At 39.1% G+C, this 27,672-nt stretch overlaps 1 protein-coding gene across 6 annotated transcripts in view; it reads right to left on the bottom strand.

Annotated features, from left to right (window-relative positions):
* Positions 1 to 27,672, bottom strand: part of dot1l (DOT1-like histone H3K79 methyltransferase) — a 110,460-nt gene that overhangs the window by 48,864 nt on the left and 33,924 nt on the right. For 4 of the 6 annotated variants that reach the window (XM_041204047.1, XM_041204051.1, XM_041204048.1 and 1 more), the window contains exons 6-17: positions 27,433 to 27,527; positions 27,298 to 27,360; positions 24,896 to 24,951; positions 13,997 to 14,076; positions 12,874 to 12,942; positions 10,597 to 10,703; positions 9,544 to 9,585; positions 9,238 to 9,315; positions 8,530 to 8,758; positions 6,977 to 7,090; positions 2,518 to 2,609; positions 1,327 to 1,428 (exon numbers count right to left, since the gene is read on the bottom strand). In XM_041204047.1, coding sequence (XP_041059981.1) covers positions 1,327 to 1,428; positions 2,518 to 2,609; positions 6,977 to 7,090; positions 8,530 to 8,758; positions 9,238 to 9,315; positions 9,544 to 9,585; positions 10,597 to 10,703; positions 12,874 to 12,942; positions 13,997 to 14,076; positions 24,896 to 24,951; positions 27,298 to 27,360; positions 27,433 to 27,527 — 1,127 coding nt within the window. Of the gene's footprint in view, positions 1 to 1,326; positions 1,429 to 2,517; positions 2,610 to 6,976; positions 7,091 to 8,529; positions 8,759 to 9,237; positions 9,316 to 9,543; positions 9,586 to 10,596; positions 10,704 to 12,873; positions 12,943 to 13,996; positions 14,090 to 24,895; positions 24,952 to 27,297; positions 27,361 to 27,432; positions 27,528 to 27,672 lie in introns of those variants that run through there. The other 2 variants (XM_041204049.1, XM_041204052.1) reach the window with 2 other exon arrangements.

Raw genomic sequence — 27,672 nt, 5'->3', positions numbered from 1 at the left:
TATAAAACATTCCACAATTTAGGATACCATTGTCAATTCCTTGCTACAATTCATACACATGCACATTATCGCTGTTTAATTGTTTTTCCAAACAAAAAATTGTTTCCTTTCAAATTCTGAATCACATTTTTGACTTTTTGAAAATTAACCTGTTGATTGGTGAATCTAAACACATCTGAAGCAACATAGTACAGCAGAAACACCTGGCAAAATATTTAAGGGAATCCCTGTCTTTCAATTGTACTTTATATCATTCGATTAAGGCAGAGTTTAAAATCTGCACATATCTGATGATCAGTAATTAATTGGCACATCAGCGATTTCAGTTAACAGTAAAACTGGCTAAGACCATAGACGAGGCAATGAAATGCCCTGTCTCAACCACCAGAATTAGTAGCCCTTATTATTGAAATCAGTAAACACATGTTATGGTCAATAAATAATTGGACTAAAAGTGGCTCATGTGTATACAGAGGGGGCATGGAGAAATAAAGAACATGTGATTGACAAAAATGGTTGAGGCTGGCATGATCTAGGCAAATCACATGCCCCACTGAAAATGTAATCAGCTTTCCTTTGATTATGATTTTATGCGAACACCACTTTACATTACAGACAAACACTATTAAAATTGTATTATTTCTTAAATAGTACTCCTTTAAAATCTACATGCCTCAATCAGGATTCTTTAATCCGATTGGTTGAAGTGCTCTGCTCATAAATTCCCTGTGGAGGGAGCTGTGCTGAAACAGGCACCAGTTGGAGGCCGTCTCAACTCTAAATTCCATAAGAACTCCCTCAAGCAGACGTGAAGGTGAACAGTGAGCACCATTCCTTCATCAGTGACTGCCAAGTCCAGGCCACTGTTTTCAGCATTGAATTACTATGTAGTATTTCACAACTGTTCCCCAAAAAGAGGGATGCCACCCCACTCAGCACATCAACCATTCAACTGCGATATTAGCAAGCATTCGATATCTTGTCTAAGAACTCCAAGTCCTACTTTATAAAGGGGAAGTGAATGACAAACGAATTAACCTTGAAAACTTTAATCATGACCACTTTTTGAGCAGCTAGAGAACGGCACAAAACCAGAGATAACAGCAGCACAACGTAAGTTACTGTGTACAATGAAAACAAAGCAAACAATAACAAAAATGCCAGCGATGCATGGCCATGCTTCTTCCTCACAACTCCAGGAAGGGTTTCACTTGAAACATGAATTTCTATTTTACTGATAAAAGGGAAAATAAATTCTAAGTTCAGAGGAATGCAGCCCTCAATCAGTAGCTTTATGCTTTACAGATGTGGCCACATAGTTTATACCTCTTCAAGTTTTTGCTGAAAAAGAAGGCGGACTTCTTCTTTCTGTGTCTGACAGTGCCTAAACAACTGCTGTGCTGTTCCGGTCAACTGCATATTCTTCAACTGCAAACAAAGAGGTTACATTTTGTTAACAGCTACCTTATAGGAATGCATTTTCTCAAATTCAAACTTAGCATTGCAATTGATGTATTTATTCCAATTTAGAGATCATGTTAAGGGTTTAGTGCTAAACTTAAAATGCTTTTATTTTAAACCCAAAAATGAAACTACAATGTTCCTCCACTGCAAAAACAGAATTACCTGGAAAAACTCAGCAGGTCTGGCAGCATCGGCGGAGAAGAAAAGAGTTGACGTTTCGAGTCCTCTGGACTCTCGATGCTGCCAGACCTGCTGAGTTTTTCCAGGTAATTCTGTTTTTGTTTTGGATTTCCAGCATCCGCAGTTTTTTTGTTTTTATCTCTATGTTCCTCCACTGATTTACTTTGAAAAATCCTCAATTTTTGTTCATGCCATAATTTTAAGAGTGAACTCTAAGTTAACACTGTTATTTCAAATGTCATTTGTAGTGAACATTCCAATGGAAACCAGATTCATTGTTCATCCTACAGCTGCTACATCAAATCTGATATCAAGAAGTTTTAGCTTTTGCAGGAAGTACCTGAGAGAGGCTCAATCATAACTGATAAATAAATTCATAGAGCTCAAGAGTCAGGGGGAAATAAAACAGGGGCAAAAAGGGCTGAGTGAGAGACAGAGCAAGGGGGGAGAGAGTGCAAGGAGCAAGAGGGAAGGCCGGGGGGAATGAGCAGCAGAGAAATTGGCAGAGCGGATTCACTACTGTAACGTAGGAAACATAGCAGCCTTTTTATGCACAATAAGTTCCCAGAAACAGCAATGTGAAAATGAACAAATAATTTGTTTTAGTGATGTTGATTGCGGGGAAAATTACTGGCCAGGACACTAGGGATAACTCCCCTGCTCTTTGGTGCAGTGTCATGGGTTTTTTTTACATCCACAATAGAAGGCAGGCTCTTGCCCCTCCTCTCACTAACCACCACATCCAACCCCCAATGTTAAACATCTCATCTGAAAAAAAAGCACCTAAAAAAACTGACAGAATATGCTGTTGTTTTGACTACATTATAAATGTTTAACTGCGATCAGAATTTAATGATGATACAAATATTGTACCTTTTCCTGGTCCAATAACTGCTGTAAGTTTGTCTTGTACTGAGGTGTCTTCATATATGCCATGAACTGCAGATACTGTAACCTGAAAGACTCTGTATTTGGTCAAGACTAGTTAATGCATTATTCTTTTAATTTCTTCTTAAATGAATACATTCCTACCACCGAAATACATTAAACTAAAAAAACAATATTATGTACTTGGGAGGGAAATTTTCAGAACATCAACTGTATTTTGAACTTTAGTGAATCCAGAACACTTGGCGATGGATTTCTTCAATAAAATAGTTGGTTAAATAAATAACGAGTATGAAGTTGCTCTTCCAAGTACTTAAATAGGTGCTTCAAATGAAAAGCCATTAGTAACATAACAACCTAGCAACAGAGGATAAGTAAAACAGGTCTAATAGCAGAATAATATTCAAAATCCAGTCACATTTCAGAGTACTGTATAAATACTAAACTTAAAAGCACACTTTTAAGAAGAGATAGAGTACAATGTGTGTGGGTATACTACCATTCTATGCCTCTGTATGTAGTATGACAGGGCCACTCCATACTGCCCATACAAGACATGCTAAGCAGATACAACAAAATAAAGTAAAACAATTGGAGGATAAAAATCACATTGAGCCATATTCCTAATAATAGGATTTAGCAGCGCAGTCCAAGACCTAAGGGGCTGGTAACCTAACTTTTAGCCATGGATAAGGGAAATGATTTAAAGGAATCTGCTTAGCATCACCACATTTAAACTATAATAATTCTCACAACCCCTTCAATGTCCATCCCATAATGCTTCTGCCTCATGCATGGCACAAAATACCATTAATCAAAATTAAATCGCATCCTGTGGAATGTACCAATGGCTCGCCATCCTCATTTTCCTTCACCTCTCAACTTTTAACACAGAAACAATACCTTCCTCCTCCAATATCTTTCCATTGCAATCCATCTTTGACACAATGACCCATGCTCTACTCTAACCAATAGAAAATACTAATTCCTGGCAATGGCTTTTCCTCCTCTGTTTGCACATTTACCTCTGGTATAATTAACAGTACATCTTCAGCCATCTACAGTTTGCTATCTGAATGACAAACTCTAAAAGCAGCTTCAACATATGCAATGACAACATTCTGCTCTGCCTGCGTCATTGATCCAAGGGTTGTTGCCATGCTCTTAAACTGCACTTATCAAAATGTGAATGAGATATAACTCTCCCCAGTTGAAGATCGGCAAACTGAAGTCATGTCTCCATCTCCAATCAACAACTCCAGCCTCAGGTCCATTAACCCAGCCAGCAGTCATCTCAAGCTGCAACAAGCGTAGTCCACTGGCATCCAGCTCAACCAGTTCCTTCCAACTTTGCAATATTTGTTACCTGTACCCCATTTTCTCCCCTTCTAATACCAAATCCACACCTTCATGACCTCAAAGCTGAATTTCTCCCAAGTTCTCACAGCTGGACTCCCAGCATAAACTCTCCACAAGCATTAACTTATCCCAACTGCATCCTGTACGCTCATTCATGTCAACTCTTGCATTTCCATAATCCCCATCCTTTCTTAACTCCACTGGCTAAGTGCTGCAGCATTCCCATTTCAAAATTTTAATCCTCCTTTGCCAATCCCTGCAGAATCTCACTCCACCCTATCTTTGTGACCCCACCGCCCCCCCCCCCACCCCCCAACCCCACAACCATTCCTTGCATTGATACAGCTACTTGCCCCTGAATCCCTCCAATCCACCACCGGCAGCGACTCACTTAACCACAATGTCTTGTAAAATTTTCTACTTTTGTTCTATATGCCTTTCCATCTTTTGACAATCTCCTTAAAACCTTGTTCTTGAACTGTGTTTTTGCTCCCCCATTCTAGACTCATTTCATGCTCTTGTAAAGTTTAAAGTGAAAAGAGAGCAATGTAAAGTACTCAATCCTAGCCTTATTTAGGTGGATGTAATTGAGTCAAAAATAAACACAATTTTACCAGCAGCATACCATGTAGTTGGGTTATACAGAAGGGGGGATACTTTTGCCTTGTAGACTGTAATCTTCAGCCAAGGTCAATGAAGGTTGCTCAGCTTCAAGGGTCTATCCGCTGATTTGGCCATTACAGAGACCTGTCACATTGCATCAGTTTCTGGTTAATAATGTGTTAGGAGTCTGATGGATTTTATTTCTACCAGCTCTTTCCACATAATTTCAAATCAGTGCAGAAGTAGCATGTCTAAATGGCTTCATCTTTGTCTTGGTATCATCTGCCAAGGAGCCATTACCACAAATTGCACTAAAACTCATTTTTGCTAAACTACTATGGGATAAGCCATATGTCCCAGTTCCCAGTCCAGTGCTTCAAACAACAGAAATCCACACAGAAAATTAGAGCACAAAGACCAGTACACCCAATTTACAACCTATACTACTTTTAGTCCATTAATTTTGAAAAATTTCACATGGGCTGCCAATCCGACATGCTAATCCAGTGCTTCCCAAACTTTTTCCTCGGTGTGGCCACTTTTTAATGCCTTAAGCTCTGCATGACTCCAGAGTGAAAATCAGGAATACAAAAAGTAGTTGAGTAGCCGGGGAGCAGCTTCATTTGCTGAGGCTGAGAGAGAGAGAAAAGAGAGAAAGAGAAAGAAAGAACGGGAGAGAGAGAGAGAGAGACAAAGAAAGAAAGAGTGAGAGAGAGAGAGGGGCGGGGGGGAGAGAAGAAAGAGAGAGAGAGAGAAAGAAAGCATGGTGCAAAGTGCTTAAACTGCAGGGTTCTCTAAAAGAAATGCCTACGTTTTCACAGATCTTTTTTGCAGCAGCATTTAGGCTTCAAAGATGTGTAAGGCCATGCCAACCATGAGAAATAAATGCAAGGATTTAAAGGGGTCTTGCAGCTGTTAACATTCAGGTCCAAGCTCCACAAAAGCCATTGCTGCCTCAGAGATCAGCCCCAAAATTTCATCGTGTGACCCCACTGAAGGTCTCGACCCACAGTTTGGGAAGCTCTGTGCTAATCACTGCATCATTTCCAAGTAGAATGTTTAAAACACTAGGTTTCTCACAATCTGCTGTCAAAGTGGCAAGAGTTACAATCAGTCAGTATCTGTAGGCCATTGTTATTTGTCCTTACAAATGCTAGTGGCTTAAATGTTAAGAATTTACTTGGCTAGTGTGAGAATTTTTCACTCTGACAAGTATAACTACAGCATTATTTCACCTTGAGATGTTTCTATGTTAAGTCTAAATAAGATTCAAGAATTCAAACATTATCCAACCAAAAATGGCATTTTTTAAACAAGCAGGACCAAAAAGCACAAGCATTTAATTTGCAGCTTTGACTACTTTCAAGTAATCTCCAAGAAACCGAGTAACGATCAAACTCAGCAATTCACATGAGCTCTGTAAGCTTTAACGCACTTGCTGCACAATGACAAGTCAGTAAAGTTTTAATTCTACTTTATAAACTTGCTCATCGCAACATGTATACAAGTATACTTGATGACCTCTCCCTGTTCCTGTAGTTCTCAGAATGATCAGTTCTTGTCCCATGGTTGGGCAAAGTTAGGATCCATAGTGCACTGCTCATACACCAATAACCTGCTCCAGTGCCTATCGAAACCCAAATTGCATTATTAAATGCCTGCAATCAGATTTGCATGCAAGAGATCCAAGATGTCTTTTGAAAACATCCAATCAAATGGACAACTTAGAACAGGTTGAGGCTAAGTGGCCAACATGGATGCCAACAAAGAGAGGAGACTACAAAGTACTTGGAGTTCACCAACAGTGGGCAATGCAAGATGTAAAATTGATTAATAAATTTTCTCACACATATCAAGAGCAAAGCAGTTACAATAAACACAAAATTCCAGGGTTATTCAAGCAGATCTATCATTAAATCGTTTCCAATTTTGAAGTATTAAAGTGAAAGCAAAAAATAACAGCATTTCTATTCCAGCTGGATAGTAACAATGGGTTGAACTTTATGGCTCCGTCATGGAGGGATGGGGCCGTAAAATGCAACCAACCATTCAAAAGTCAGAAGATCCCACCAGCAGGATAGGTCGTAAAGTTCCGCCCAATGTTTATAAAAATAGAAAGAATTATTCTTACACTGAATTGAAGACCCAAACATTCATTTAAGTTGCATGCCTATTACTATTTCAATAACTATGTCAAGTTGATTAGGTACTGAATCAAGAACTGGACTAGACAATTGCGTCAGGTGAAAATAATGAATAAAGGCTCAAAAGTTAGGGAGTTTTGACTATCTTTCAAAACAAAACTTAAATAGCAGTAGGTAGAAAATGGAACACGACATGGAACAGCAACAAGCAGACGTTACATAGAACAGTGCTGCTTACACACTGTAGCAGAAAGAATCGCAATTACATTTACATAAATAAAGGTCAGAACAGCTATAAAATTACATGTAGACAAATGCCAAAATGCGGCTGTACTTACCTAGCAGCTTCTGTAGTGCAGGTGGTGTAGGACCCAGTAAAAACTGATTGGGTGAATAGCGTTGCACTTTGGGAGGTAGTTGGTAAAATGGACTATGAGGTGACTTGTATGCATCTGAGAAACAAAAGCAGTAGACTCAAGATTTTTGAAAACTATCAGTTTTTCAGTTACAATTACCCCAAAACTTATGGCAGTCCCCAATATCATTCAGACTTCAAGACAAAATGGTGTTCTCAACTAAATCATCCAATATTCCTAAACATAGTTGCAAGGCTAGAGAAGCAAATCACTTCAGGCAAAGCCAAATTTATATTGAACTCTACCGCTGCAATTAGAAAACTTGAAATAAGGTCAACACATACAAAATGGGAAGTATTTTTCATGCCAAAGTAAGTATTTTAAGTGGTAGGATATGGCCATGAGTAACCGAATTATACACAATCAATATTTTGTGGTGCCTATTGTCATGTATTATGCTTCCAGAATTACTTTATTCTTATAAAACAACACCAATTATATTATTCACAACTAACTGATCAGAAAATCAAAAATGATTATCTTTATCAGCAATAAATTAAATCCCATATTCTGACAAGGAAATCCTTGCATGTGGGCACCAACAATCTGCACATATTTTTGGGGAGAGAATGGACATTTAAAAATGAATTGTACAAAACTGTACACAAAGTAAGTAACAGTCATTCACTGGTTGACCAGAGTCAAGCTGCCTGGTTTAAAATTCAAACAATGCGTGGCAGTTAACTGTCAGCCACCATCAACTGGTGCATTCTCCATGGCAACACCTTAACCAGAGTCCCTTTGCCAACCAATCATCACTCTCTTCCCATACAGTATATGTTGTTCCCCTGACATTGGTGTTTTCTTGCAAATTGTCCTGAGTGCAAGATGAAAAGCTTTGACAAAAAAAATGTATTTTTTTTTGGCAATACCCAAGTTCTGTACTACCAAACGACTATTAACACAAATTGTATAAAATTGGCACTTTTGGACTCTCAGAATAAATCACTGAGTGATCAGGTTAAATTTAGCACAATGCCTATTTATTAAGTAAAAGAAAACTTCAATTCATCTTTTTTCAAAATCAAAACATCAAAGACAAACTTCTTTCAAGAATTAGTTGGTTAAGTTGTGCAAAAGCTACCAAGGTGATTAGCTCACCTAAACAATGTACTATTGATAGATCTGTTTGCTATTAGAAATTAAGCAGCACTGTCAGGACCTCCAGAAATGAAGCATCCCACTATTCAACTCAAAATAATTACCTCCGACTTGTCAACAGCATATCAATTGCAGATTTAATGTATTTAGTTTAATGAACACCAAGGTAATACAGCAAGCTTTTTGCTAAATACAGAAGCCTTTTTTGGTGACAGTCTAACTTAATCAATGCAACTCAAAGTGTGCAGGACCATGCATAGCTAAAACAAGGTCGTTTATCCAGTATAAAAACAGAAAATCTGGAAATACTCAGCATGTCCGGTTTTTATTGCCTATGCATAAGTATAACAAACGACGGCTAATGTTTAACTTACCCTGAGGTGAGGATGCCGACAGAGTCTGAGCGTGTAAAAGATCCAGTGCAGATTGGCTTTTCTTGGTATTCCTTTTTGAAATCGCAGTGCTCATTTTCTTGGGGCGGCCTCTTTTTCGAACTGCAATTCTCTTGCTTTTATTAATTATCTTACTCTTACGTGGTTTAGCAGGTGAAGGTGCTTTTTTAATCCCGGTTACCCCAGTTTTTTCCTCCTCAGGACCAGAATCCTGCCAATGACAATGTCACAATTACTAGACTTTTAAAAAAAAAATAGCATCCATACATTGATACCGCAGGAAACCAAAATCATGACATACTTTTGCTTCCAAGTAAAATATATATTCTTTTCCCCTACCACATTTTCTACTATTCTAACAATTATAACAGGATCAGCAGTTTAAAGACGCTTCAGGGAAGGCTCAAAATTGACGATATTTAATTTACTCTAATACAGAAAAAAAATTGAAAACTAAAAAGCTAAATTGATCTGTGAATCCAGTATTCAGTCAGCTATGATGTACATATCAACAGCAGTGCTAGACATCCAACATACATAATATGACAGATCCAACTTGAAATAAATCATGAAAGGATAATTATATTCTCAATGATGCAAGCTACAACTCCCAAATAGTTTTCTGCAGTGGCTTTAAGATCAGATAGACTGCTAAAACTTATTTAATTAAAATTGAACATGGCACAGTACCTTGGTTGGAGTTGTTGTACTACTCTTATTTTCTTTATTTTCCTTTTGTTGTCTACGTCTAGCTGCCTCTTGTTCCTCCTGTAACAAATGTTAAACAACTATCATTCGGAGTGTAGGTACGGGGTGAGGGAAGAAAAAAAAAATTAGATTAGCAATACACTGCACATTTTCAGACAATTATATTTCTAGTATCCAGGAGGTAGAGACAAGCATGTTCGATTAAGAGTAATCTTCTTTGACCTCAAATTAGTAAACTTGTCATACTGACTGAAATAATTTTAGTAAGCGAGCAAAAAAAAAACTTACCCTGAGTTTTGGATTTTTGAGACTAGAAAAGTAGTTTTCAAGCTGAAATAGAAAAAAAAGGTTTTGCTTTCTTATTGTTGTGCTTTGAAAACAGTATACTAGTTGATTGGCAATTAAATCATCTGGCAGAGGTTCTGGAGCTGACTGAAGCCAAAGCAGATGTAATCATTATTCTGGATCCAAGCCTAGGCATACCTGTCATTCTACTGGCAGAACAAGGAGCCCTCCCCTCCTCACAACTCCCCATCTCCAAATCAAGAGCACAAAACACAAACTCTTAGCAGCAAGATATATTTCACTGCTGTGACGCAAATTACATAAGACCATAAGACACAGGAGCAGAAATTAGGCCATTCGGCCAATCGAGTCTGCCCCACCATTCAATCATGGCTGATAAGTTTCTCAACCCCATTTTCCCACCTTCTCCCCTCATCTTAAACAAACATGCTACCTAAGCACAATAGATATTTGTCATAGTGAGTAATGCACAGACTATGCCACAAGCAAAAGAAACATTGGGAGAAATGGGACCCCTTTCAGTAGGCCAGCATCCAACCCACCCGAATCTCCCATAACCAGCCCAGTCCATTCAGTGCTACCAACATGAGAGTTCCCAATACCTACACAACAGAAACAAGGGCTCGTCATTGATCCAGCCCAACAAAATCCCCCCATCTACATAGTTGAGACAATTCCTCCAGTAGAGATGGCAAACTTAAGAATTGCAATTAAACATAGAGCTAATATAACGTACACAGGAGGAAAAAGAAGTGTCTTTGTGGGAAATATAAATCAATTAAAAATATAGAAGCTTGCAGTGGAAGTAAAATGCGACTTTAAAAGTATGAAAAAGAGTTAAAGCTACCTTTTTAAGCAATGTTTCACTTTTTGCACCACACTTCTCACCAACACAATCATTCAGCTGCAATTCCATTCATCACCCAAAACCATTAAAATATGGCAAAGGTCACTAATAACACCATTCCCTCCCATCCCCCATGAACAATAACTGGCACATTCCCAGCAATTTAGACAACTTAACACACTACTTACTATGGTCCGATCAATTGTATGCAGGTAATAGGAGACTGGTTTGCCAGTCCACGAAACTGAGCCTCGCAGTGGTGATAACTCCACAACTCTCATGATAGTGCCAATATCTTTGAAGAACATAGAAGTACAAAAATACGTGCTTGTCATACATGAATCCAATATTACATGAACATTTTACCAACTTGCTTGGTTTTAAATTTCAAATAACAATTGCTGACTGGAAAGCATTTCCAAATAACAGTATGCAATTGTAATCAATGAGCAGGCTTTCCTGTGTAAAACTTTTACCAAACAATTTTTTTTTCACTCATAGGATGGCTAGGCCAGCATTTATTGTTCATCCCTAATTGCCCTTGAGGGGGTGGTGGTGAGCATCCTTCTTGAACCACAGAAGTCCATGTGGTGACAGTATAACCACAGTGCTGCTAGGGAGGGAGTTCCAGGATTTTGACCCAGCAATCACTGCAACAATTTCCAATCACACTGGATCAATCTGATCAAAGATTTCCCAATAATTCCCCCCAACAGGGGGAGATGATTGCATAGTGGTAATGTTACTGGGCTAGTAATCCAGAAGCCCAGGCTAATGCTGTGGGACAAGGGTTCAAATCCCACCATGGCAGCTGGTGAAATTTAAAATCAATTAATAATCTGGAATTGAAAAGCAGGTCTAAGCAATGGTGACCATGAAACCATTGTTGATTGTTGTAAAAGCCCATCTGGTTCTCTAATGCCCTTTAGGGAAGGAAATCTGCAATCCTTACCAGGTCTGGCCTACATGTGGCTCCAGACCCACAGCAACGTGGTTAACTTTTAACCTTCTGAAATGGTATAGCAAGCCCCTTGATTCAAGGGCAATTAGGGATGGACAACAAATGCTGGCCTAGCCAGCAATGACCAGATCCAATGAAATAATAAAATTAGTCTGCATAGTTTCTTCAGAAACAGGTAAAAAATTATATCTGCAACATTTATAATTGTACTTGAAAAACACTAAGATCTCAAAGTATTCTAAAAATGGCCTCTAGCTTAAAGATGGGACATCCAAAATTGCATGTTTCAAAATTATAATTTCAGTGTGCAGATTTTTTTGTTCCCCCTTTAATTGTAGTTTCTGTATTTATACAGAGATTGATTCGGCAAAGAGAAAAGTTTTTTTTAAAAAATACATTTGGAATTTTAAATGTTTTACACCCGTACACTCAAAAAATCCCCAACAAAAAACTGTCAAAAACCCATCTTAAACTACAGTGGGTTTTCTGTCCGATACCAAATTTGGCCTGCTTGGAACCTCTGCTGTACCGACCTTCATGAACTCCCTGTCCACCAGTGCATATGAAAATCTTCTCTTGTATAAATTCCTCCATGACTTAACCTCCACCAGCCATGTTTCAGCTTTGCCCTTCCAATCTCCACATTGGAGCCAAGCTTACAAATATCTTGGCCCTATGCTCTAGGCCTCCTTTCCTAATTCCCTCAGCTACGTTGCTAACTTTCATGCCTCAAAAAGCCTTCATACCTAAATTTCTGACACTGTTTTCAATTCACCTCTCTCAACTCTTCAATTATGACCCTGCATCAGTTTCTGCTTTTTTTAACACCTTATAAGAAAAGTCGTTTGTACAAATGCCAGATTTTGCTGACAGTTATACTAAAACATAGTAATAAATGCTTCTCAAAAACTTGAGCAGTTTCCTGTTCAAAGGTTTCTTAATTTCCTGCAATAATGCACCATGTTGCAGCAGGACTGGCACCATCTGAGCAACAAAGCCCAGTATACAGTTAAATTTCTGCTGACAATTTGGAAAAGGACTGTGTAGCTACACCTATTAAAAAAATGGGCACAATGCACAAAGTGAATTCAAGTATGAAGATAATTTTGATCAGTCATAACCAAAACAACTTGGATTCTATGGAACAAATCATTGGATCCACAGCCAAATCAATGCCAGTGGGAACAGTGTTAAACCGTAAAATAGGACTGCACAGAAATCTCAATTAGCAAATATAAATTGTTTTCTTTTTGGGAGAAAAGACCTTGAACAGATTCATGCAACCAGTCTAGTAAAAAATCTTAAGAGCAGAGACAATATTATCAAAAGTCCTAATGTATTACCTCCAATTTAGTTCTGAAAGTTTTGAATATTGTTTTCAAGAAACCGGTCATGAGTTCATCAAAAATGTATATACTTTGTAACAACTGATTAAGGAATGTGGGGCTGGGATGCTAGAGCCATATTAAGCCAAGTTAAAAACCCAAGTTCAATGAAAACTTACCACTCAAGTTCCGGCTATTTATTCTGAAATTCAATGGTGCAAAGGGTTTGGAAGAGACAATTTTGCCACCTGTAAAAATGATGATAACCAATTACAAATTCCTCAAGCTGTACTCCACATCTTTTCAAATCATTTTATAAACTTTAAGTATGAAATCTACATGGATTGATCTTAATTTAAATGCAAAATGTTCACACAATGCAAGTACACAACTAAGAAAGCATCCACAAAATTGCGCTTTTGTAGAAAGCCTTATTTGACTGCAACATGGATTGCTAATTCTGGCTTATACTCTCAAGTGGTCAATGACTTCCCACTCCCATCAAGTAGAGCTTCATGCCACATGTAGAGTTAGATAGTTGTATAACTTAGCTATTCCAACTAGGGCTGTTTTAATCAAATTAAGAGATGATTTGATAGTGTTTAAATTATGATGGAATGGGAAAGAGTGGGCAGAAACAGGCTATTTTCAGTGATTGCAGGCTGTGGAATAGGGGCCAGTCTTGCTTTTAATCGTCCAACTGAGTGCAAGGCAAACCTTGGACAGCATAACATGACACCCTCCCCCAGTCAAATAGCTATGATTTGGTATTACCATCAAGCCCATGGTCAACAATCCAACTACTCAGATGGAGTGTGGAAGCAAAGGCAAATAAAATAATTGGAAGAAATGTAGCATAATGTACTCCCAATTTTAATTCACTCGAAACAATCTGAACAGGTCTCAAGGTGGAAACAAATGCACTTATGATGCTAATTTAAGTAACCAAGTACCACTTGGCCCAACAAAATAGGCAGTATTCAGCAACTATATGCAGCTCTATTAAGGAAATTTAAATTGAAAGTTCCAAGTCCACCCATGGTATTATCCTGGCTGGAAATTATGAAGCACCAACTACCGCAGTTTTTAAACTGATTACTACTTGAATAAGTACTGTAATGTAATAATAAGGAATATCAATTTGATAATGTAAATTCAATCCAAGCTCAAAGATCCACTACTTTGCAAGTCACATTTTAATAATTTTAATTTTTTGAACAGGGTAGGAACAACAGTGTTGCTGGTTTGAGGTAGCTAATTTTTGTTGCTAATAAAAGTTAAGAAAAAATAAAGTGCTCTTACCTTCCTTCATGTTTGCAAATCGTTCCTTCAGCTGGTGATCCACCTCGGGACCAAAGGCAAAATTATTCACAAACACAACACTGTAAAGAAATACTGAAAATATAATCACTCATCACCAATAACCGCAACATAAAACAGGGTGCATTAATAATTGTCAATTGATACTTGTCACAAAGTTCATTCTTCATCATAATTAAGAATCTAAAAGAACATTTCTTACTTAAAAACAGTCATTTGAAACACTTGTATTCCTGATGTATGTTGTGCCATAAAAAGTCAACAATTGTCAATGCAGAATTTCACAATTTACTGGTAACTGAATAAAGTCTGAGGGAATAAACTCAAATTATACGTAAAAAGATAAATACTAAAACAGAAGTAAAATATTGCAAACGCTGGAAATCTGAAATAAAAACAAAAAAAATGCTGGAAATGCTCGGCAATCAGGCAACATCTCTGGAAAGAGAAATAAATCAACCTGAAACGTTAAAGCCATTTCTCTCTCCATAGCTGACAGTCAGTATTGCCAGCATTTTATTGTTATTTCATAACAAATACTACATTGTTCCAGCACATTTACATGGGAAAATATAATGAACACACCCACATTATAGTACCCGCTTATGAGGTTCTATCCTATTTTATCTTCAGGCTGGACAAATACTGTAAGGTCTTCACTTTCAAATTATGCCATCAAGTGCGGCCTTGCAAATTTATGTTGCTCATGGTCCCTTAAAAATTTGCGTGTGTGGCTGCGCACCCACATTATTTATCACATAAGGCCTGCGCAGTACCTTCCAGGTTGCTGCATGGCCGCCACCCGTACAGCTTAGCGGCAGCGTTGATGACATCCATCAAACCCTGTAGGAACAAATCCAACCTTGACTGGTTCTGGGGAAAATGATCTCCATCACCCGCTCTCCTCCACCCCACCCCCATACCTCATGACATTATCAAGCCAATCCTTTCAACTCAACTCCTGGACAACACTCTTGCAGCATAGGACTCAAATGTGACAGCCTGCTTATTTTTGATCTACTACAATCTAAATAATATTACCCTAAGAGTTTAATAAATATGAAATAAGCAGTATCCCCAAAACACCCTGCAACTAAAAGAGTGATAACCTATGATTCTCAACTGGTTGACAGGAAAGCAGGTAATATTCTGAATCTCTTGACCCAGATAAAACTGAATCCATCTTCGATAGAAACTTCGAGTGGGCTGAAAGACCTACTCTATCTTTCTGCTGAAATACATAGGGTTGATCTATGTCTCACTCTGTCACACTAACTTTGGGACTGAAAATAATGCTATTAATAATGACGCCTTACTAAAAATTAAAGTCAAACATTCAAATAAGTAGTTTCTCAATTTATTAAGGGTAGGTTTACAGTTAGGGATAAGGAAATGTTTATCTGCAGTGCAGGAACAGGGTGTTAAGGGGGGTTGTGGAGTGCGATTGTCCTAAATGGACAAATTCCTATAGAAAGCAGGATGCTTGAATTGTGAATATACATTACAGTTAGCGAACTGAACACATTCAAAGCAAACAGTCCAATTAACAATATACCCACAATTGCTTTAGCATTCAAATTGATGACTTCTCAATAGATAAAAATCTATCACTACCCCTACTTGCATGTGTTCCATAAACAAATTAAAGTGTCAATATAACGCCAATGATTAAACTTCAAACTTACAGATTCAATGTAAACAAAATAATGAAAAATGTTAGTGAATATCACATTAGCTCATATATCAGTCTGCTAAATTTTTAGAATTCTAATTTTTTAACCACAAGTTGATGTTCCTAGAGTCATAACAGGAAAAGTTTTGAGAAGTTAAGAAAAGATTCGAAACAATGTAAAGGTGATGCTCAAGACATAATTTAACTTCATAATGTAATCTTTCTGGGAAAATGTAATTTCCAGAAACTGAGTTGCCCTCAGTGAAAATGATCTCAATAAGCCTCTCGTAGATAAACTGCAGGCACACATTCATACAATCCAGTTTCTACTGCATTATTTTACTATATGAAATACAATACACGGTTAATCACTACTAAGTCAAAACCTCAAACTCAATACTCAAAACAAAGATAAATACCAAAGAATAATAAAGCAGTAAGGGGCTATCCTACCTACCATGTGCCAATGTCTGAAACAGCATTTGTTCTAAAATGTTACCCAGTACACTCAGTTTCTTAATTAAAAATAACTGCAAGGAGAAGGATTTGCTCATCACTAAAATTAGCTACATCAAATACAACTAGTATACTTCAACAGCTAGATTTTGCACTAAACACACTATACCTTGAAGCTCTCTCTTCCCCCTAATCCTATCAACAGTATTCAAAGTCAGTGGTCATGAAAAGAAAACAGCTTTGAATTAGTGTTTGATAACCCCAAGGATCATGTAACAAGCAACTGCTTAAATTACATGTTGTGTAAAAACTTAGCCAGAAAAGTTTGGAATATAAAATCTCAGCTTAAAGATGAGGGAGGCATCAAAAAAAAACAGGATAGAAAAGAAAGAAAACCAAGGGTAATGTTTGTGTACAAATAAGCAAAGTAGAAATAATATTAATGACTTCAGGGTAAAGGCACCCCTGGGTAGCAGTGACCAAAATACGACTGCATTCTACATCCAACATGAAAGGGAGAGGAGTGGGTCTAGGACTAGTGTTTTACATTTAAATAAGGACAACTATGTAAGCATGAAAGCTAAGCTGGCTGAAGTTGACTGGCTCACTAGGCTAGGGAATAGATCAATAGAGAAGCAGCAGCATTTAAGGGGATTTTTCACAATACTCAGAATAACTGCATTCCTACTAGAAAGAAAGATTCTAAAGGGAGGACCCATTAGCTAAAGAAGTTAGGGAAAGCAGACTTAAGGAAAAAGCTTATAACTGCGCAAGGATGAATGGCAGGACAGCTGATTGGTCAGATTGTAAAGGACAGCAGAGAATGACTAAAAGGTTAATCAGGGAGGCAACGGCTTAGTGGTATTGACGCTGGACTAGCAACAGACCCAGGGTCATGCTCTGGAGACCTGGGTTCAAATCCCGCCATGGCGGAGGGTAGAATTTGAATTCAATAAAAATCTGAAATTAAAAGTCTAATTGTCAATTGTTGTAAAAACCCAACTGGTTCACTAAATCTGTTGTCCTTATCTGGTCTGACATGTGGTGACTCTTAAATGCCCTCTGAAGTGGCCTAGCAAACCACTACAAAGTCACAAAAAAGGAATGAAACCAGACAGACTGAAAACAATGGCAATCTCAGCTCGTTCAGCTCTTACTAACATCAGGGGGCTAGAGCCAAAACTGGAAGAGCTGTCTCAGACTAGTCAAGCAACATAGTCATCCTCACAGGATCAAATCTTACAGATAATGCCCCAAACACCACCAGTACTGACCAAGCTGGCTGAGTCCTAAATTACATAGCTGCTAGACTGAGTCTGCAGCAGGTGGTGAGGGAACCAAGAGGGGAAGCAATATAATTGACCCCTTCCTCATCAACCTGCCTGCCGCAGTATCGGTAGGAGTGACCACTGCACAGTTGCTGTGGAAACAAAGTCCCACCTTCAAAGTGAGCCTCCATCGTGCTGTGTGGCACTACCAAACAACTAAATGGGATAGGTTTCAACCAGATCTAGCAACTCAAGACTGGGCATCCATGAGGTGCTGTGGGTCAGCAGCAGAATTGTACTCTAACACAATCTGTAACCTCATGGCCCAGCATATCCCCCACTCCACCATTACCATCGAGCCTGGTTCAATAAAGAGTGCATGAGGGTATGCCAGGAGCAGCACCAGGCATACCAAAAAATGAGGTGTTAACCCGATGAAGATACACCACAGGACTACTTGTGTGCCAAACTGCATAAACAGCAAGGGATAGAAAGAACAAAGCAATTCCACAACCAACGCATCAGATCAAGCTCTGCAGTCCTGTCACATCCAGTCGTGAATGGTGGTGGACAATTAAACAACTCTCTGTGGGAAGAGGTTCCACTAATATCCCATCTTCAATGATGGAGGAGCCCAGCACATCAGTGTAGCAAATGCTTCAGCCTTATCTTTTGCAATCTTCAGCCAGAAGTGCCAAGTGGATGATCCATCTCGGCCTACTCTGGAAGTCCCCAGCATCAAAGATGCCAGTCTTCAGCTAATGCGAATCACTCTACAAGATATCAAAAAACAGCTGAAGGCACTGGATACTGCAAAGGCTATGGACCCTGACAATATTCCAGCAATAGTACTGAAGACTGGTGCTCCAGAACGTGCCGTGCTCCTAACCAAGCTGTTCCAGTACAGCTACAACACTGGCATCTACCCTATGTGGAAAATTACCCAGGTATGTCCTGTACACAAAAAGCAGGACAAATCCAACCCGGCCAATTACCGCCCCATCAGACTCCTCTCGATCATTAGTAAAGTAATGGAATGATTCATCAACAGTGCTATCAAGCAGCACTTGCTTATCAGTAACCTGCTCACTGACACCCAGTTTGGGTTCTGCCAAGATCAGTCAGCTCCTGGCCTCATTACAGCCTTGGTTCAAACATGGCAAAAGGGCTGAACTCCCAAGGTGAGGTGAGAGTGAAAGCCTTTGACATCAAGGCCGCATTTGACCAAGTGTGGCATCAAGGAGCCCTAGCAAATCTGGAATCAAAGGGAATCGGGGAAAACTCTCCACTGGTTGGAGTCATACCTAGCACAAACGAAGATGGTTGTGGCTGTTGGAGGTCAATCATCTCAGCTCCAGGACATCACTGCAGGCATGCCTCAGGCTAGTGTCTTTGGCCCAAACATCTTCAGCTGCTTCAATGACCTTCCTTCCATCATAAGGTCAGAAGTGGGGATGCTCGCTGATGATTGCATAATGTTCAGCACCATTCGCAACTCCTCAGATACTGAAGCAGCCCATGTCCAAATGAAACATGACCGGGACAATATCCAGGTGGCAAGTAACAATCACGCCACACAAGTGTCAGGCAATGACCATGTGCACCTTAACGTTCAATGGCATTACAATCGCTGAATCCTCTGCACCCAACATCCTGGGGGTTACCACTGACCAAAAACTGAACTGGATTAGTCATATAAATACTGCTACAAGAGCAGGTCATAGGCTAGGAATCCTGCGACAAGTAACTCACCTCCTGACTCCCCAAAATCTGTCCACCATCGACAAGGCACAGGTCAAGAGTGTTATGGAATACTCTCCACTTGGCTAGATGAGTGCAGCTCCAACAACACTCAAGAAGCTTGACACCATCCAGGACAAAGCAGCCTGCTTGATTGGCACCACATCCACAAACATTCACTCCCTCCACCACTGACACACAGTAGCAGCAGTGCATACCAGTAGCAGGATGCATTGCAGGAATTGACCAAGGCTCCTTCAACAGCACCTTCCAAACCTACAACCACCATCATCCAGAAGGACAAGAGCAGCAGATAGATGGAAACATCACCACCTGGAAGTTCCCCTCCAAGTCACTCACCATCCTGACTTGGGAAATATATCGCCGTTCCTTCACTGTCACTGGGTTAAAATCCTGGAACTCCCTTCCTAACAGCACTGTGGGTGCACTACACCACATGGACTACAGCAGTTCAAGAAGGCAGCTCACCACCACCTTCTCAAGGACAACTAGGGGTGGGCATTAAATGCTGGCCCAGCCAGCGAAGTCCACGTCTCGTGAATTAATAAAACAAAAGAAAAGTAGAGTATGAGAGGAAGCTAGCTAGAAATGTATAAACGGATAGCAAGAGTTTCTACAGGTATTGAAACCGAAAAAGATTAGGTAAAGTTAGTGAGAATGGTGAGTTAATAGTAGATAATAAGGAAATGGCGGATGAAATGAACAAGCATTTTGCTTCTGTCTTCACACTAGAGGATACAAAAAACATAGTAATAGCTGTAAGCTGCTGGTGGTGGGGAGAGGGGAACTTGGTGAAATTACAATCACTGAGGAAGCAGTACTGAGTAAACCGATAGAGCTGCAGGCTGACAAGTCTCTGGGTCCAGATGGATTTCATCCTAGGGTATTAAAAGAGGTGGCTAATGAGGTAGTAGATGTGTTGGTGTTAGTTTTCCAAAATTCTCGAGATTCTGGAAAAGTTCCATCAGACTGGAAAGTAGCAAATATAACCACTCCTTTCAAGAAGGAGGGAGGCAGAAAACAGGAAACTATAGGCCAGTTAGCTTCACATCTATAATGGGGAAGGTGTTAAGAGTCAATAATTAAAGCCGTCATAGCTGGGCACTCAAAAAAAAAAACACAAGGTAATTGAGAAGAGTCAGCATGGTTTTGTGAAAGAGAAATCATGCGTTGGAGGCAGTTCAGAGGAGATTTACTAGACTGATACTTGGATTGAGCAGTTTGTCTTATGAGGATAGGTTGGACAGGCTGGGCTTGTTTTCACTGGAGTTTAGAAGAATGAGGAGTGACTTAATTGAAGTATAAAAGATCCTGAATGGTTTTGACAAGCTGGACATTTAAAGGATGTTTCCTCTTGTGGGTGAGTCCAGGACTAGGGGACACTGTTTTAAAATTAGAGGTCGCCCTTATAGGACAGAGATGAGAAGAAATGTTTTCTGAGGGTTGTGCGACTTTGGAACTCTGCCTCAGAAGACAGTGGAAGTGAGGTCACTGAATATTTTTAAGGCAGAGGTAGATTGATTCCCTTGCTTAACAAGCGACTAAGGTTATCAAGGATGGATGGGAATATAGAACTCAAAACAAACAGATGAGCCATGATCTTATTTAATGGCGGAACAGGCTTGAGGAGCCGAACGGCCTACTTCTGCTCCCATTTCATATGTTCGTAAAATTGGGGGATATTTAAAACATGGCAATGAGGTAATGGAGGTATTACTATACAAAACTTCAACTTGTACATTGGTGTTTCCACTGATTATCCGAAATGAATTGAGAAATAATGATTCTGCAACATCATTGGGCTTATGGAACAAATCTTGAGAAATACAGGAAGAGATGTACACATAATTCAAAGAAGGTTTCAGAATAGAGCAGTGATAACAAGGCACAAAATATCCAGATGTAGTCTGAGATAACACTAACAACTGCTCAAAATAGGGAAGGGCTCACAGAATTCATTCAGGGCTGTTTTTTCATCAGTTACAATTATAGCTAGTATAACAATTGTTAGACCTAAACAAAAACAGAATTACCTGGAAAAACTCAGCAGGTCTGGCAGCATCGGCAGAGAAGAAAAGAGTTGACGTTTCGAGTCCTCATGACCCTTCAACAGAATGTTCTGTTGAAGGGTCACGAGGACTCGAAACATCAACTCTTTTCTTCTCCGCCGATGCTGCCAGACCTGCTGAGTTTTTCCAGGTAATTCTGTTTTTGTTTTGGATTTCCAGCATCCACAGCTTTTTGTTTTTATCTAATTGTTAGACCTAGTTTTGGAAAATGGTCTGGAACAAAAAAGGCCTGAAAGTAGAATATTTAGGATCAGGAATAAAACAATTATGTTTAAAGGCAGAATAGATGAAAGGGTTAAAAAAGTGTTTAAAAAGTGCTAAGCTAGAAATGAAAAATTTTAAATGGAAGGAAACATATCAAATTTAGACAAAATAAACTAGTAGTGGGAAACATTTAAATTCAAGATGGGTGAAGTAGAAACAAAAATTATTTCACCTAGAAGCAAAGGGAAAGACAGCTAGGGAGTTGGGTCTAAGCTAAGACTAAGATGGATAATGATGATAAAATGAAAGCTGACATCACAGAAAACTCATGTTTACATGAAACACTCCAAGGCACTTCACAGGAGCATTATAAAACCAAGTATGACACGAAGCTACATCAGAAGATACTGGCTGGGATTTTCTGGCCCCATTGCAGGGGAGGCGGTGACTCAGCCAGAAGTCCACTGACTTGCAGCGGGACTGAAAGATCCCAGTGGCGAGCAGGTGCGGAAAATCTCGCCCATTAGGTCAGATAACTAAAAGCTTGGTCAAAATGGAACGTTTTAAAGAATGTCTTAAAGGAGCAAAGTGAGGTGGTGAGGTAGAGGCAGAGAAGTAGAGAGGCAGAAAGGTGTAGGGAGGAAATTTCAGAGCTTGGATCAGATACCTGAAGACACAGCAACAAATGGTGGGGCGATTATAATTCGGAATGCACAAGAGGCCAAAATTAAACAAGTGCTAATATTTGAGGATTAGAGCAGGTGAGAGAGATAGGGAGGAGTAAGTCCATAGAGGGATTTGAAAACAGGGATAAGAATTATAAGTTAAGACGTTGCTTGACTGGGAGACAATGTAGGTCAGCAATTACAAGGGTGACAGGGAACGGGACTTGCTGAGAGTTACGGTGTGGGCAGCAGAGCTTTGGATGACCTCAAGTTTACAGAGAGTAGAATGTGAGACACCAGCCTGGAGGGTGTTGAATAGTGAAGTCCAGAGGTAACAAAGGCATGGATGAGGGTTTCAGCAGGAGATAAGATGAGACAGAGAAAAAGTAGTCATGTCATTTTATACGGAGGTGAAAATGGGCAGTCTCAGTGATGGCACTATAAGGTTGGAACCACATCTCAGGATTAAATGTGACACCAAAGTTGCGAACAGACTGGCTTAACTTCAGACTGCTGCCCGGGAAAAGACAGAGTTAGGAGCAAGGGAACAGAGTTTGGAGCAGGACTGAAAACAACGGCTTCGGTCTTCCCAATATTTAACTGGGGAAAATTTCTGCTCATCCAGTACTAGATGTCGGCTAAACAGTCTGATAATTTAGTAACAGTGCAGGAGTCAAGAGAAGTAGTGGTGAAACAGAGCTGGGTTTCATCAGAGTACATGTGAAACTGACAGTGCCTTCAGATGATATCACGAAGAGATGCAACACAGGATGGGGGCCAAAGAAAGTTCCTTGGAAGGCAGCAGATGTAATGGTGGGTGGGGGAGCAGAAAAGAAACAGCAAAAAAAAAGAAAAAAATTACAAAAAGTATTAGGCCAGTAACTCTGCTGCAGCATAAGTATTGGACTTCAGTGCTAAAATTTCTGATAATTAAGACACTTGAAGCAGAGTAAAAAAGCCTAGAGTCACAGTAAGCTGAAACACAATGAGTATGGTTAGCTTTAAACTGTAAACCAAACTTCTCAAACGGAAATTGTTTGCAGCATGTGCATAACCATACTAACTTATCCTTCATATACATTCACTATATAAATTCTTATTTCACGCGAATTCCGTAAAAAAAGCAAAAGAAAAAAAGGATGAAATTCCTGCCAAGCAATTGCAGTTTCAAAAGTTGAAGTATTGGTCATACAAGAGGAGGAATACAGGATTGAACGAAGGACTTTTACTCATTTTTTTAAAAATGATTTCTCAGTTCTCAGATGTGGGCATAACTGGCATTTAATGCCATCTTTCACTGCCCTCAGCAGGTGGCGGTGGATCTTTTAGAATTGCTACAAGCAGTTTGTTACAGCCGAGTGGATTGCGGGGCCATTTCAGCAGGCAGTTAAGTGCCAACCAAAATGGTGTCTGATTGGAGACACATCACAGAGTGAATAGGCGTGGCAGGTTTCCTTCTCAAAGACATTAGTAAACAAGATCGGTTTTTATGACAAGCCAACAGCTTTATGGCCATGTCTACTTCTACCAGCTTTACATTTCATGATTTAAACTTTTCACTTGGTGCGATTTCAACTCACCTTATCTTGATTACAGTTGAGTAACATAAAGATGGCACTACTATAAGAATTATTTGCTTACTGGTACAAACATACAAATTAGGAGCTGTGGGCCACTCAGCCCTTCGAGCCTGCTCTACCATTCAAAAAGATCATGCTGATCTGATTGTAAGCTCAGCTCCACATTCCCGCCTACCCCCGATAACCACATTGGTATCACACTGGCATGATCTATTTATAAAAAAAATCACTGACAAACTGTGAAATTATTGCTTCTGTTGTGGATGCAAACAACAATCCAGGCACAATTTCCACTCAAAATTGTGTTCCTTTTTCAAAGCAAAGTTATGGTTCAAGTTTCCACTCAAACACATTTGCATAATTACAAACCTAAAATCTTCCATAAATCAGCTAGGTAAACCAGGTAATGTTATCTAATTTTGGTTTATTTCTCTAACATTAAAAAAGTTGATGTATGCAAGAATAGTATTAATGTAGCTGAAATTGAGTTCATCACAAAGAAAGCCTTTTAATATGCGTCCACCTCCTGTCAGTAATAGGACTTCAAATAACTGAAATGATTTTAAAAACTACCTAGAACCATTTACTAATTTAATTGGTGTACACTAGACAGTTCTAGTAAATTTATTCTTTAATATTTAAAAACATTTAATAGCACCTATGAGTGCCTTTGCATCTAAAAAATAGAACTCATTTTGAAGAGCCTTCTCAAAGGGCTACAAATAGATACCAGCAGAAGAAACTCGCCAAGCTCATTAATTCAGTCAGGGACGTGGGCAGTTTCCAGGGCAATGTGGCTTTTAAAAATAGCATAAGAGACTCTGGAAACTACTTGGACTTGAAATTCATCAATCTTTTACGCTGGTTTGGCCTATATCCAGTGAAACCCAGTGGAAACACTATGTTGACGTTTCTATTGATACAACAACGGTATTTGTGGGCTAGAGAAAGCTGCGCTCTTTTTTCCCCCCAAAAAATAAACTACAGGTACTATAAGGTCTTACAAGCTGCAGCTGGACTCAGCAAGGACGTATACTTGTGCAACTGATTATATCCCACTTTTGCCCATAACTGATACAAGTGGGTTTTGGCAATTTGTGTAAAATTATCAATTCCAAAGGGTCAAATGCAGACACCACCTCAACAGCCAACAAAAAAATATTAATATACTGAACACTGAATTATGTATTACTCTAAACTGGTCACCTTGTACTTGCAATTTTTTCTTTCCATTCTTCAGATAGGAAGTCGCCTCTTTCCAGCTAAAAGAAATAGAAACTGCTCAAAATCACAATATAAAATTCTCTTATATTTGACCACAAGATGCATATCAAATAAAGAATAAGAGATAAAACATTTAGTTCAAAACTATGCAATTGGTTGCACATTATTTTGCAAAATTCAATAGCTATTATTAGTACAGTACAAACTGGTATCTACCATGGGTCATCAGTCACTTTCAAAATTCTTAATTCACACCACAGTTTAATGGTTTCCTTTCAGACTTATCAGAAATGTCAAAGTCACTATAGAAGAACAAAAATCTCTTATTGAGACTTCACTAATCTAATCGATTCTGGACCTTGATGCAGAATAGTTGGGCACAAGATGCATGATCCGACCTTCAACAATCATAAAACCACTTACTTCCAAACAATGACCACAACGAGACACAGAAAAGTCTGAGTTTCATATATATACTTTCTTCACTGGAAAGGCTGGATTGTATCTGTGGAATAAGTATTTGGATTTCTCCCTACCGTCCAACTGACCACTAAGTTAAAAGCAGAGATACTGTTTCCCAAAGTTAAATTTAAAATAGAAACACATGCAACATTTAAAAATTTTCATATTAAATTGTCAACAGAGTATAATCAGATTGGTCACTTAATGTGCAGATTTTTAAAAATGGCACAAAGAGCAAGCATGTGAAACCACCACAATTGATCTCAATTCCAAGGTTAAACCTAATCGAAAAAAGTGTTTGGTATCAGCTCGACTTAGCAGGTAGCACTGCTTTCTTTGGGTCAAAAGGTCATAAATTCAAGTGGTACTACAGGCTTGAGTACTTAACCTGACATTTCAGTGCAGTACTAAGCGGGCAAAATATTGAGAGAGGATGCCATTTTCTGGGCAGGCCATTAAAAAAAAAAGGCCAGTCTACCTGTTCAGGTGGACGCATAAGACACCTAAAAAGGATCATAAAGCTCTCATGGTAACTTAGCTGGCCTTCCTCTTTCAACATTTGCCACCAAGAACATTCTTTGTTCCAGGACCCTTGCTGTGCAAAATTCTGGCCATCATGTTTACCTACAAAATGCACCTCAAAAGCAAACTTTTGGTTATTAGGCATTTTGGGATGTTCTACAATCATGGTAAAAGTGTTATTTAAGTGCAAGTTTCTTTCAATTTCACAAAGAGGGGTAAGCAAAGGAAGCTGACACCAAGCTGGGAGGGTGAGATTAGAAAAGGTGTCCAAAGAATAAGTGGAAAATATCAAATAAGGTATAAACATTTAAGAGTTAAGAGGGGCTTAAGACTTGGGCATCAGGGTTCCAAAGACAAAATAACTCAAATGGTTGATGCACATCAGCCATAATCTAATTGAACAGTGAATCAAAATCGTCTGGCTGAATAGCCTATTCCTGTTTCTATGTTCCAAAGACTGTGCAACTAGACTTGGCTATGGGGTGTGTATACAAGGTCAGCATCAGAGGAAATAGCATGCTGAAACATGATAGAGCTGAGAAGGATTTCAGAAAGTGTGGGAAAGGAGGAACTTGTAGACAAAAATTTTAATTTTAATCCATGGAAGACAGGGAACCAAGTAGATTAGTATGTGTAGGCAAGGGTACAGAATATATTAGAGCTTATGAGGGGAGGAGGTTGGGAAGTCAGAGAACTGATAGTTTAATAGAGAAAAATAGAGAAGAGGGGATAGTGGAAGAAGAGCACAGGGAAAGGAGAAACTGGTTAGCAACAGAAGTGGAAGAGATCGAGTTAAAGCAAGTAGTATACACAGGAACAGAAGGAAATAGTAAAAAACGATAAGGGAGGCGGGGGGGGTCATAGTAGAAAGGATAAAGGGTGGAGTACAAAAGACAGGCAGGCACCAAGTTAGAATGGAAACAACCAAGTTCTCATTTTCCATACATATACCACCAGGAAATTCAATCTGGTTCCAGGCAGTTCCCTTCTCTGCACAACGCCCGACCAAAAGGACGAAAGAGAAAATCGGGCACAGAACCAAAAAAGCAAAGTACGGAAACATACAAATAAGGTTCATGAAACAGCATATAGCTGGCAGAGCACAAGGGAACCTAAGTGACAAAGAAATATAGCCATATCTCACATTTGTGCTGTGTCCGGCCTAGAGTAGACTTCAGGTGAAATGGGGTGAGAGCGTGGGGGTAACTAGACCAGAGCGTACAGATACAATGCACTTACCATGGGACAAATTTGACACCACAACTATGCAACATAGTTATGTTTTAAAGACAGAAAATGCAGAGGTTTAAAAAAAGAGAAAACATTTTTCGGTAATTTAATTCTAAGAATGAAAAGATTTAAAATGTTTATTTCTGAAGCTTTGCATAAAACAAACTTACTGTGTACTCTCCATATTTCTTCCCATACCATCGCATCCATTTTCTGAACTCTGTGTCCATTGTCTGTGTAGGGCAAAAAACAATTATACTGTGTTTTTTCTTGATTGGGAATTTTTCACAACATTTGGCACTTACCTCTGCATATTTTGCAGGTATCTCTGCCTTCTCTACGCCATAGTAATGCTTGCACTGTGTAGCTGCAGCAACTTGCAACACTACTTGACCCACTCCTTGGGGAAAGGAAGAAAGTTATCAATACAACTGTCTACCCAATACAAATGAGTTATACCACCACAACATAATCCAGAATTTCCTATTTTCATATAAATTACTCTATTGCCTTATAAAAACAATGCCATTATGAAAACATAACTG

The sequence above is a fragment of the Carcharodon carcharias genome, chromosome 14 (genome assembly GCF_017639515.1).
Source record: "Carcharodon carcharias isolate sCarCar2 chromosome 14, sCarCar2.pri, whole genome shotgun sequence".
Lineage (NCBI taxonomy): Eukaryota > Metazoa > Chordata > Chondrichthyes > Lamniformes > Lamnidae > Carcharodon > Carcharodon carcharias.
Note: the sequence above shows the minus strand (reverse complement) of the source record. Positions and strands in the feature narration are given on the sequence as shown.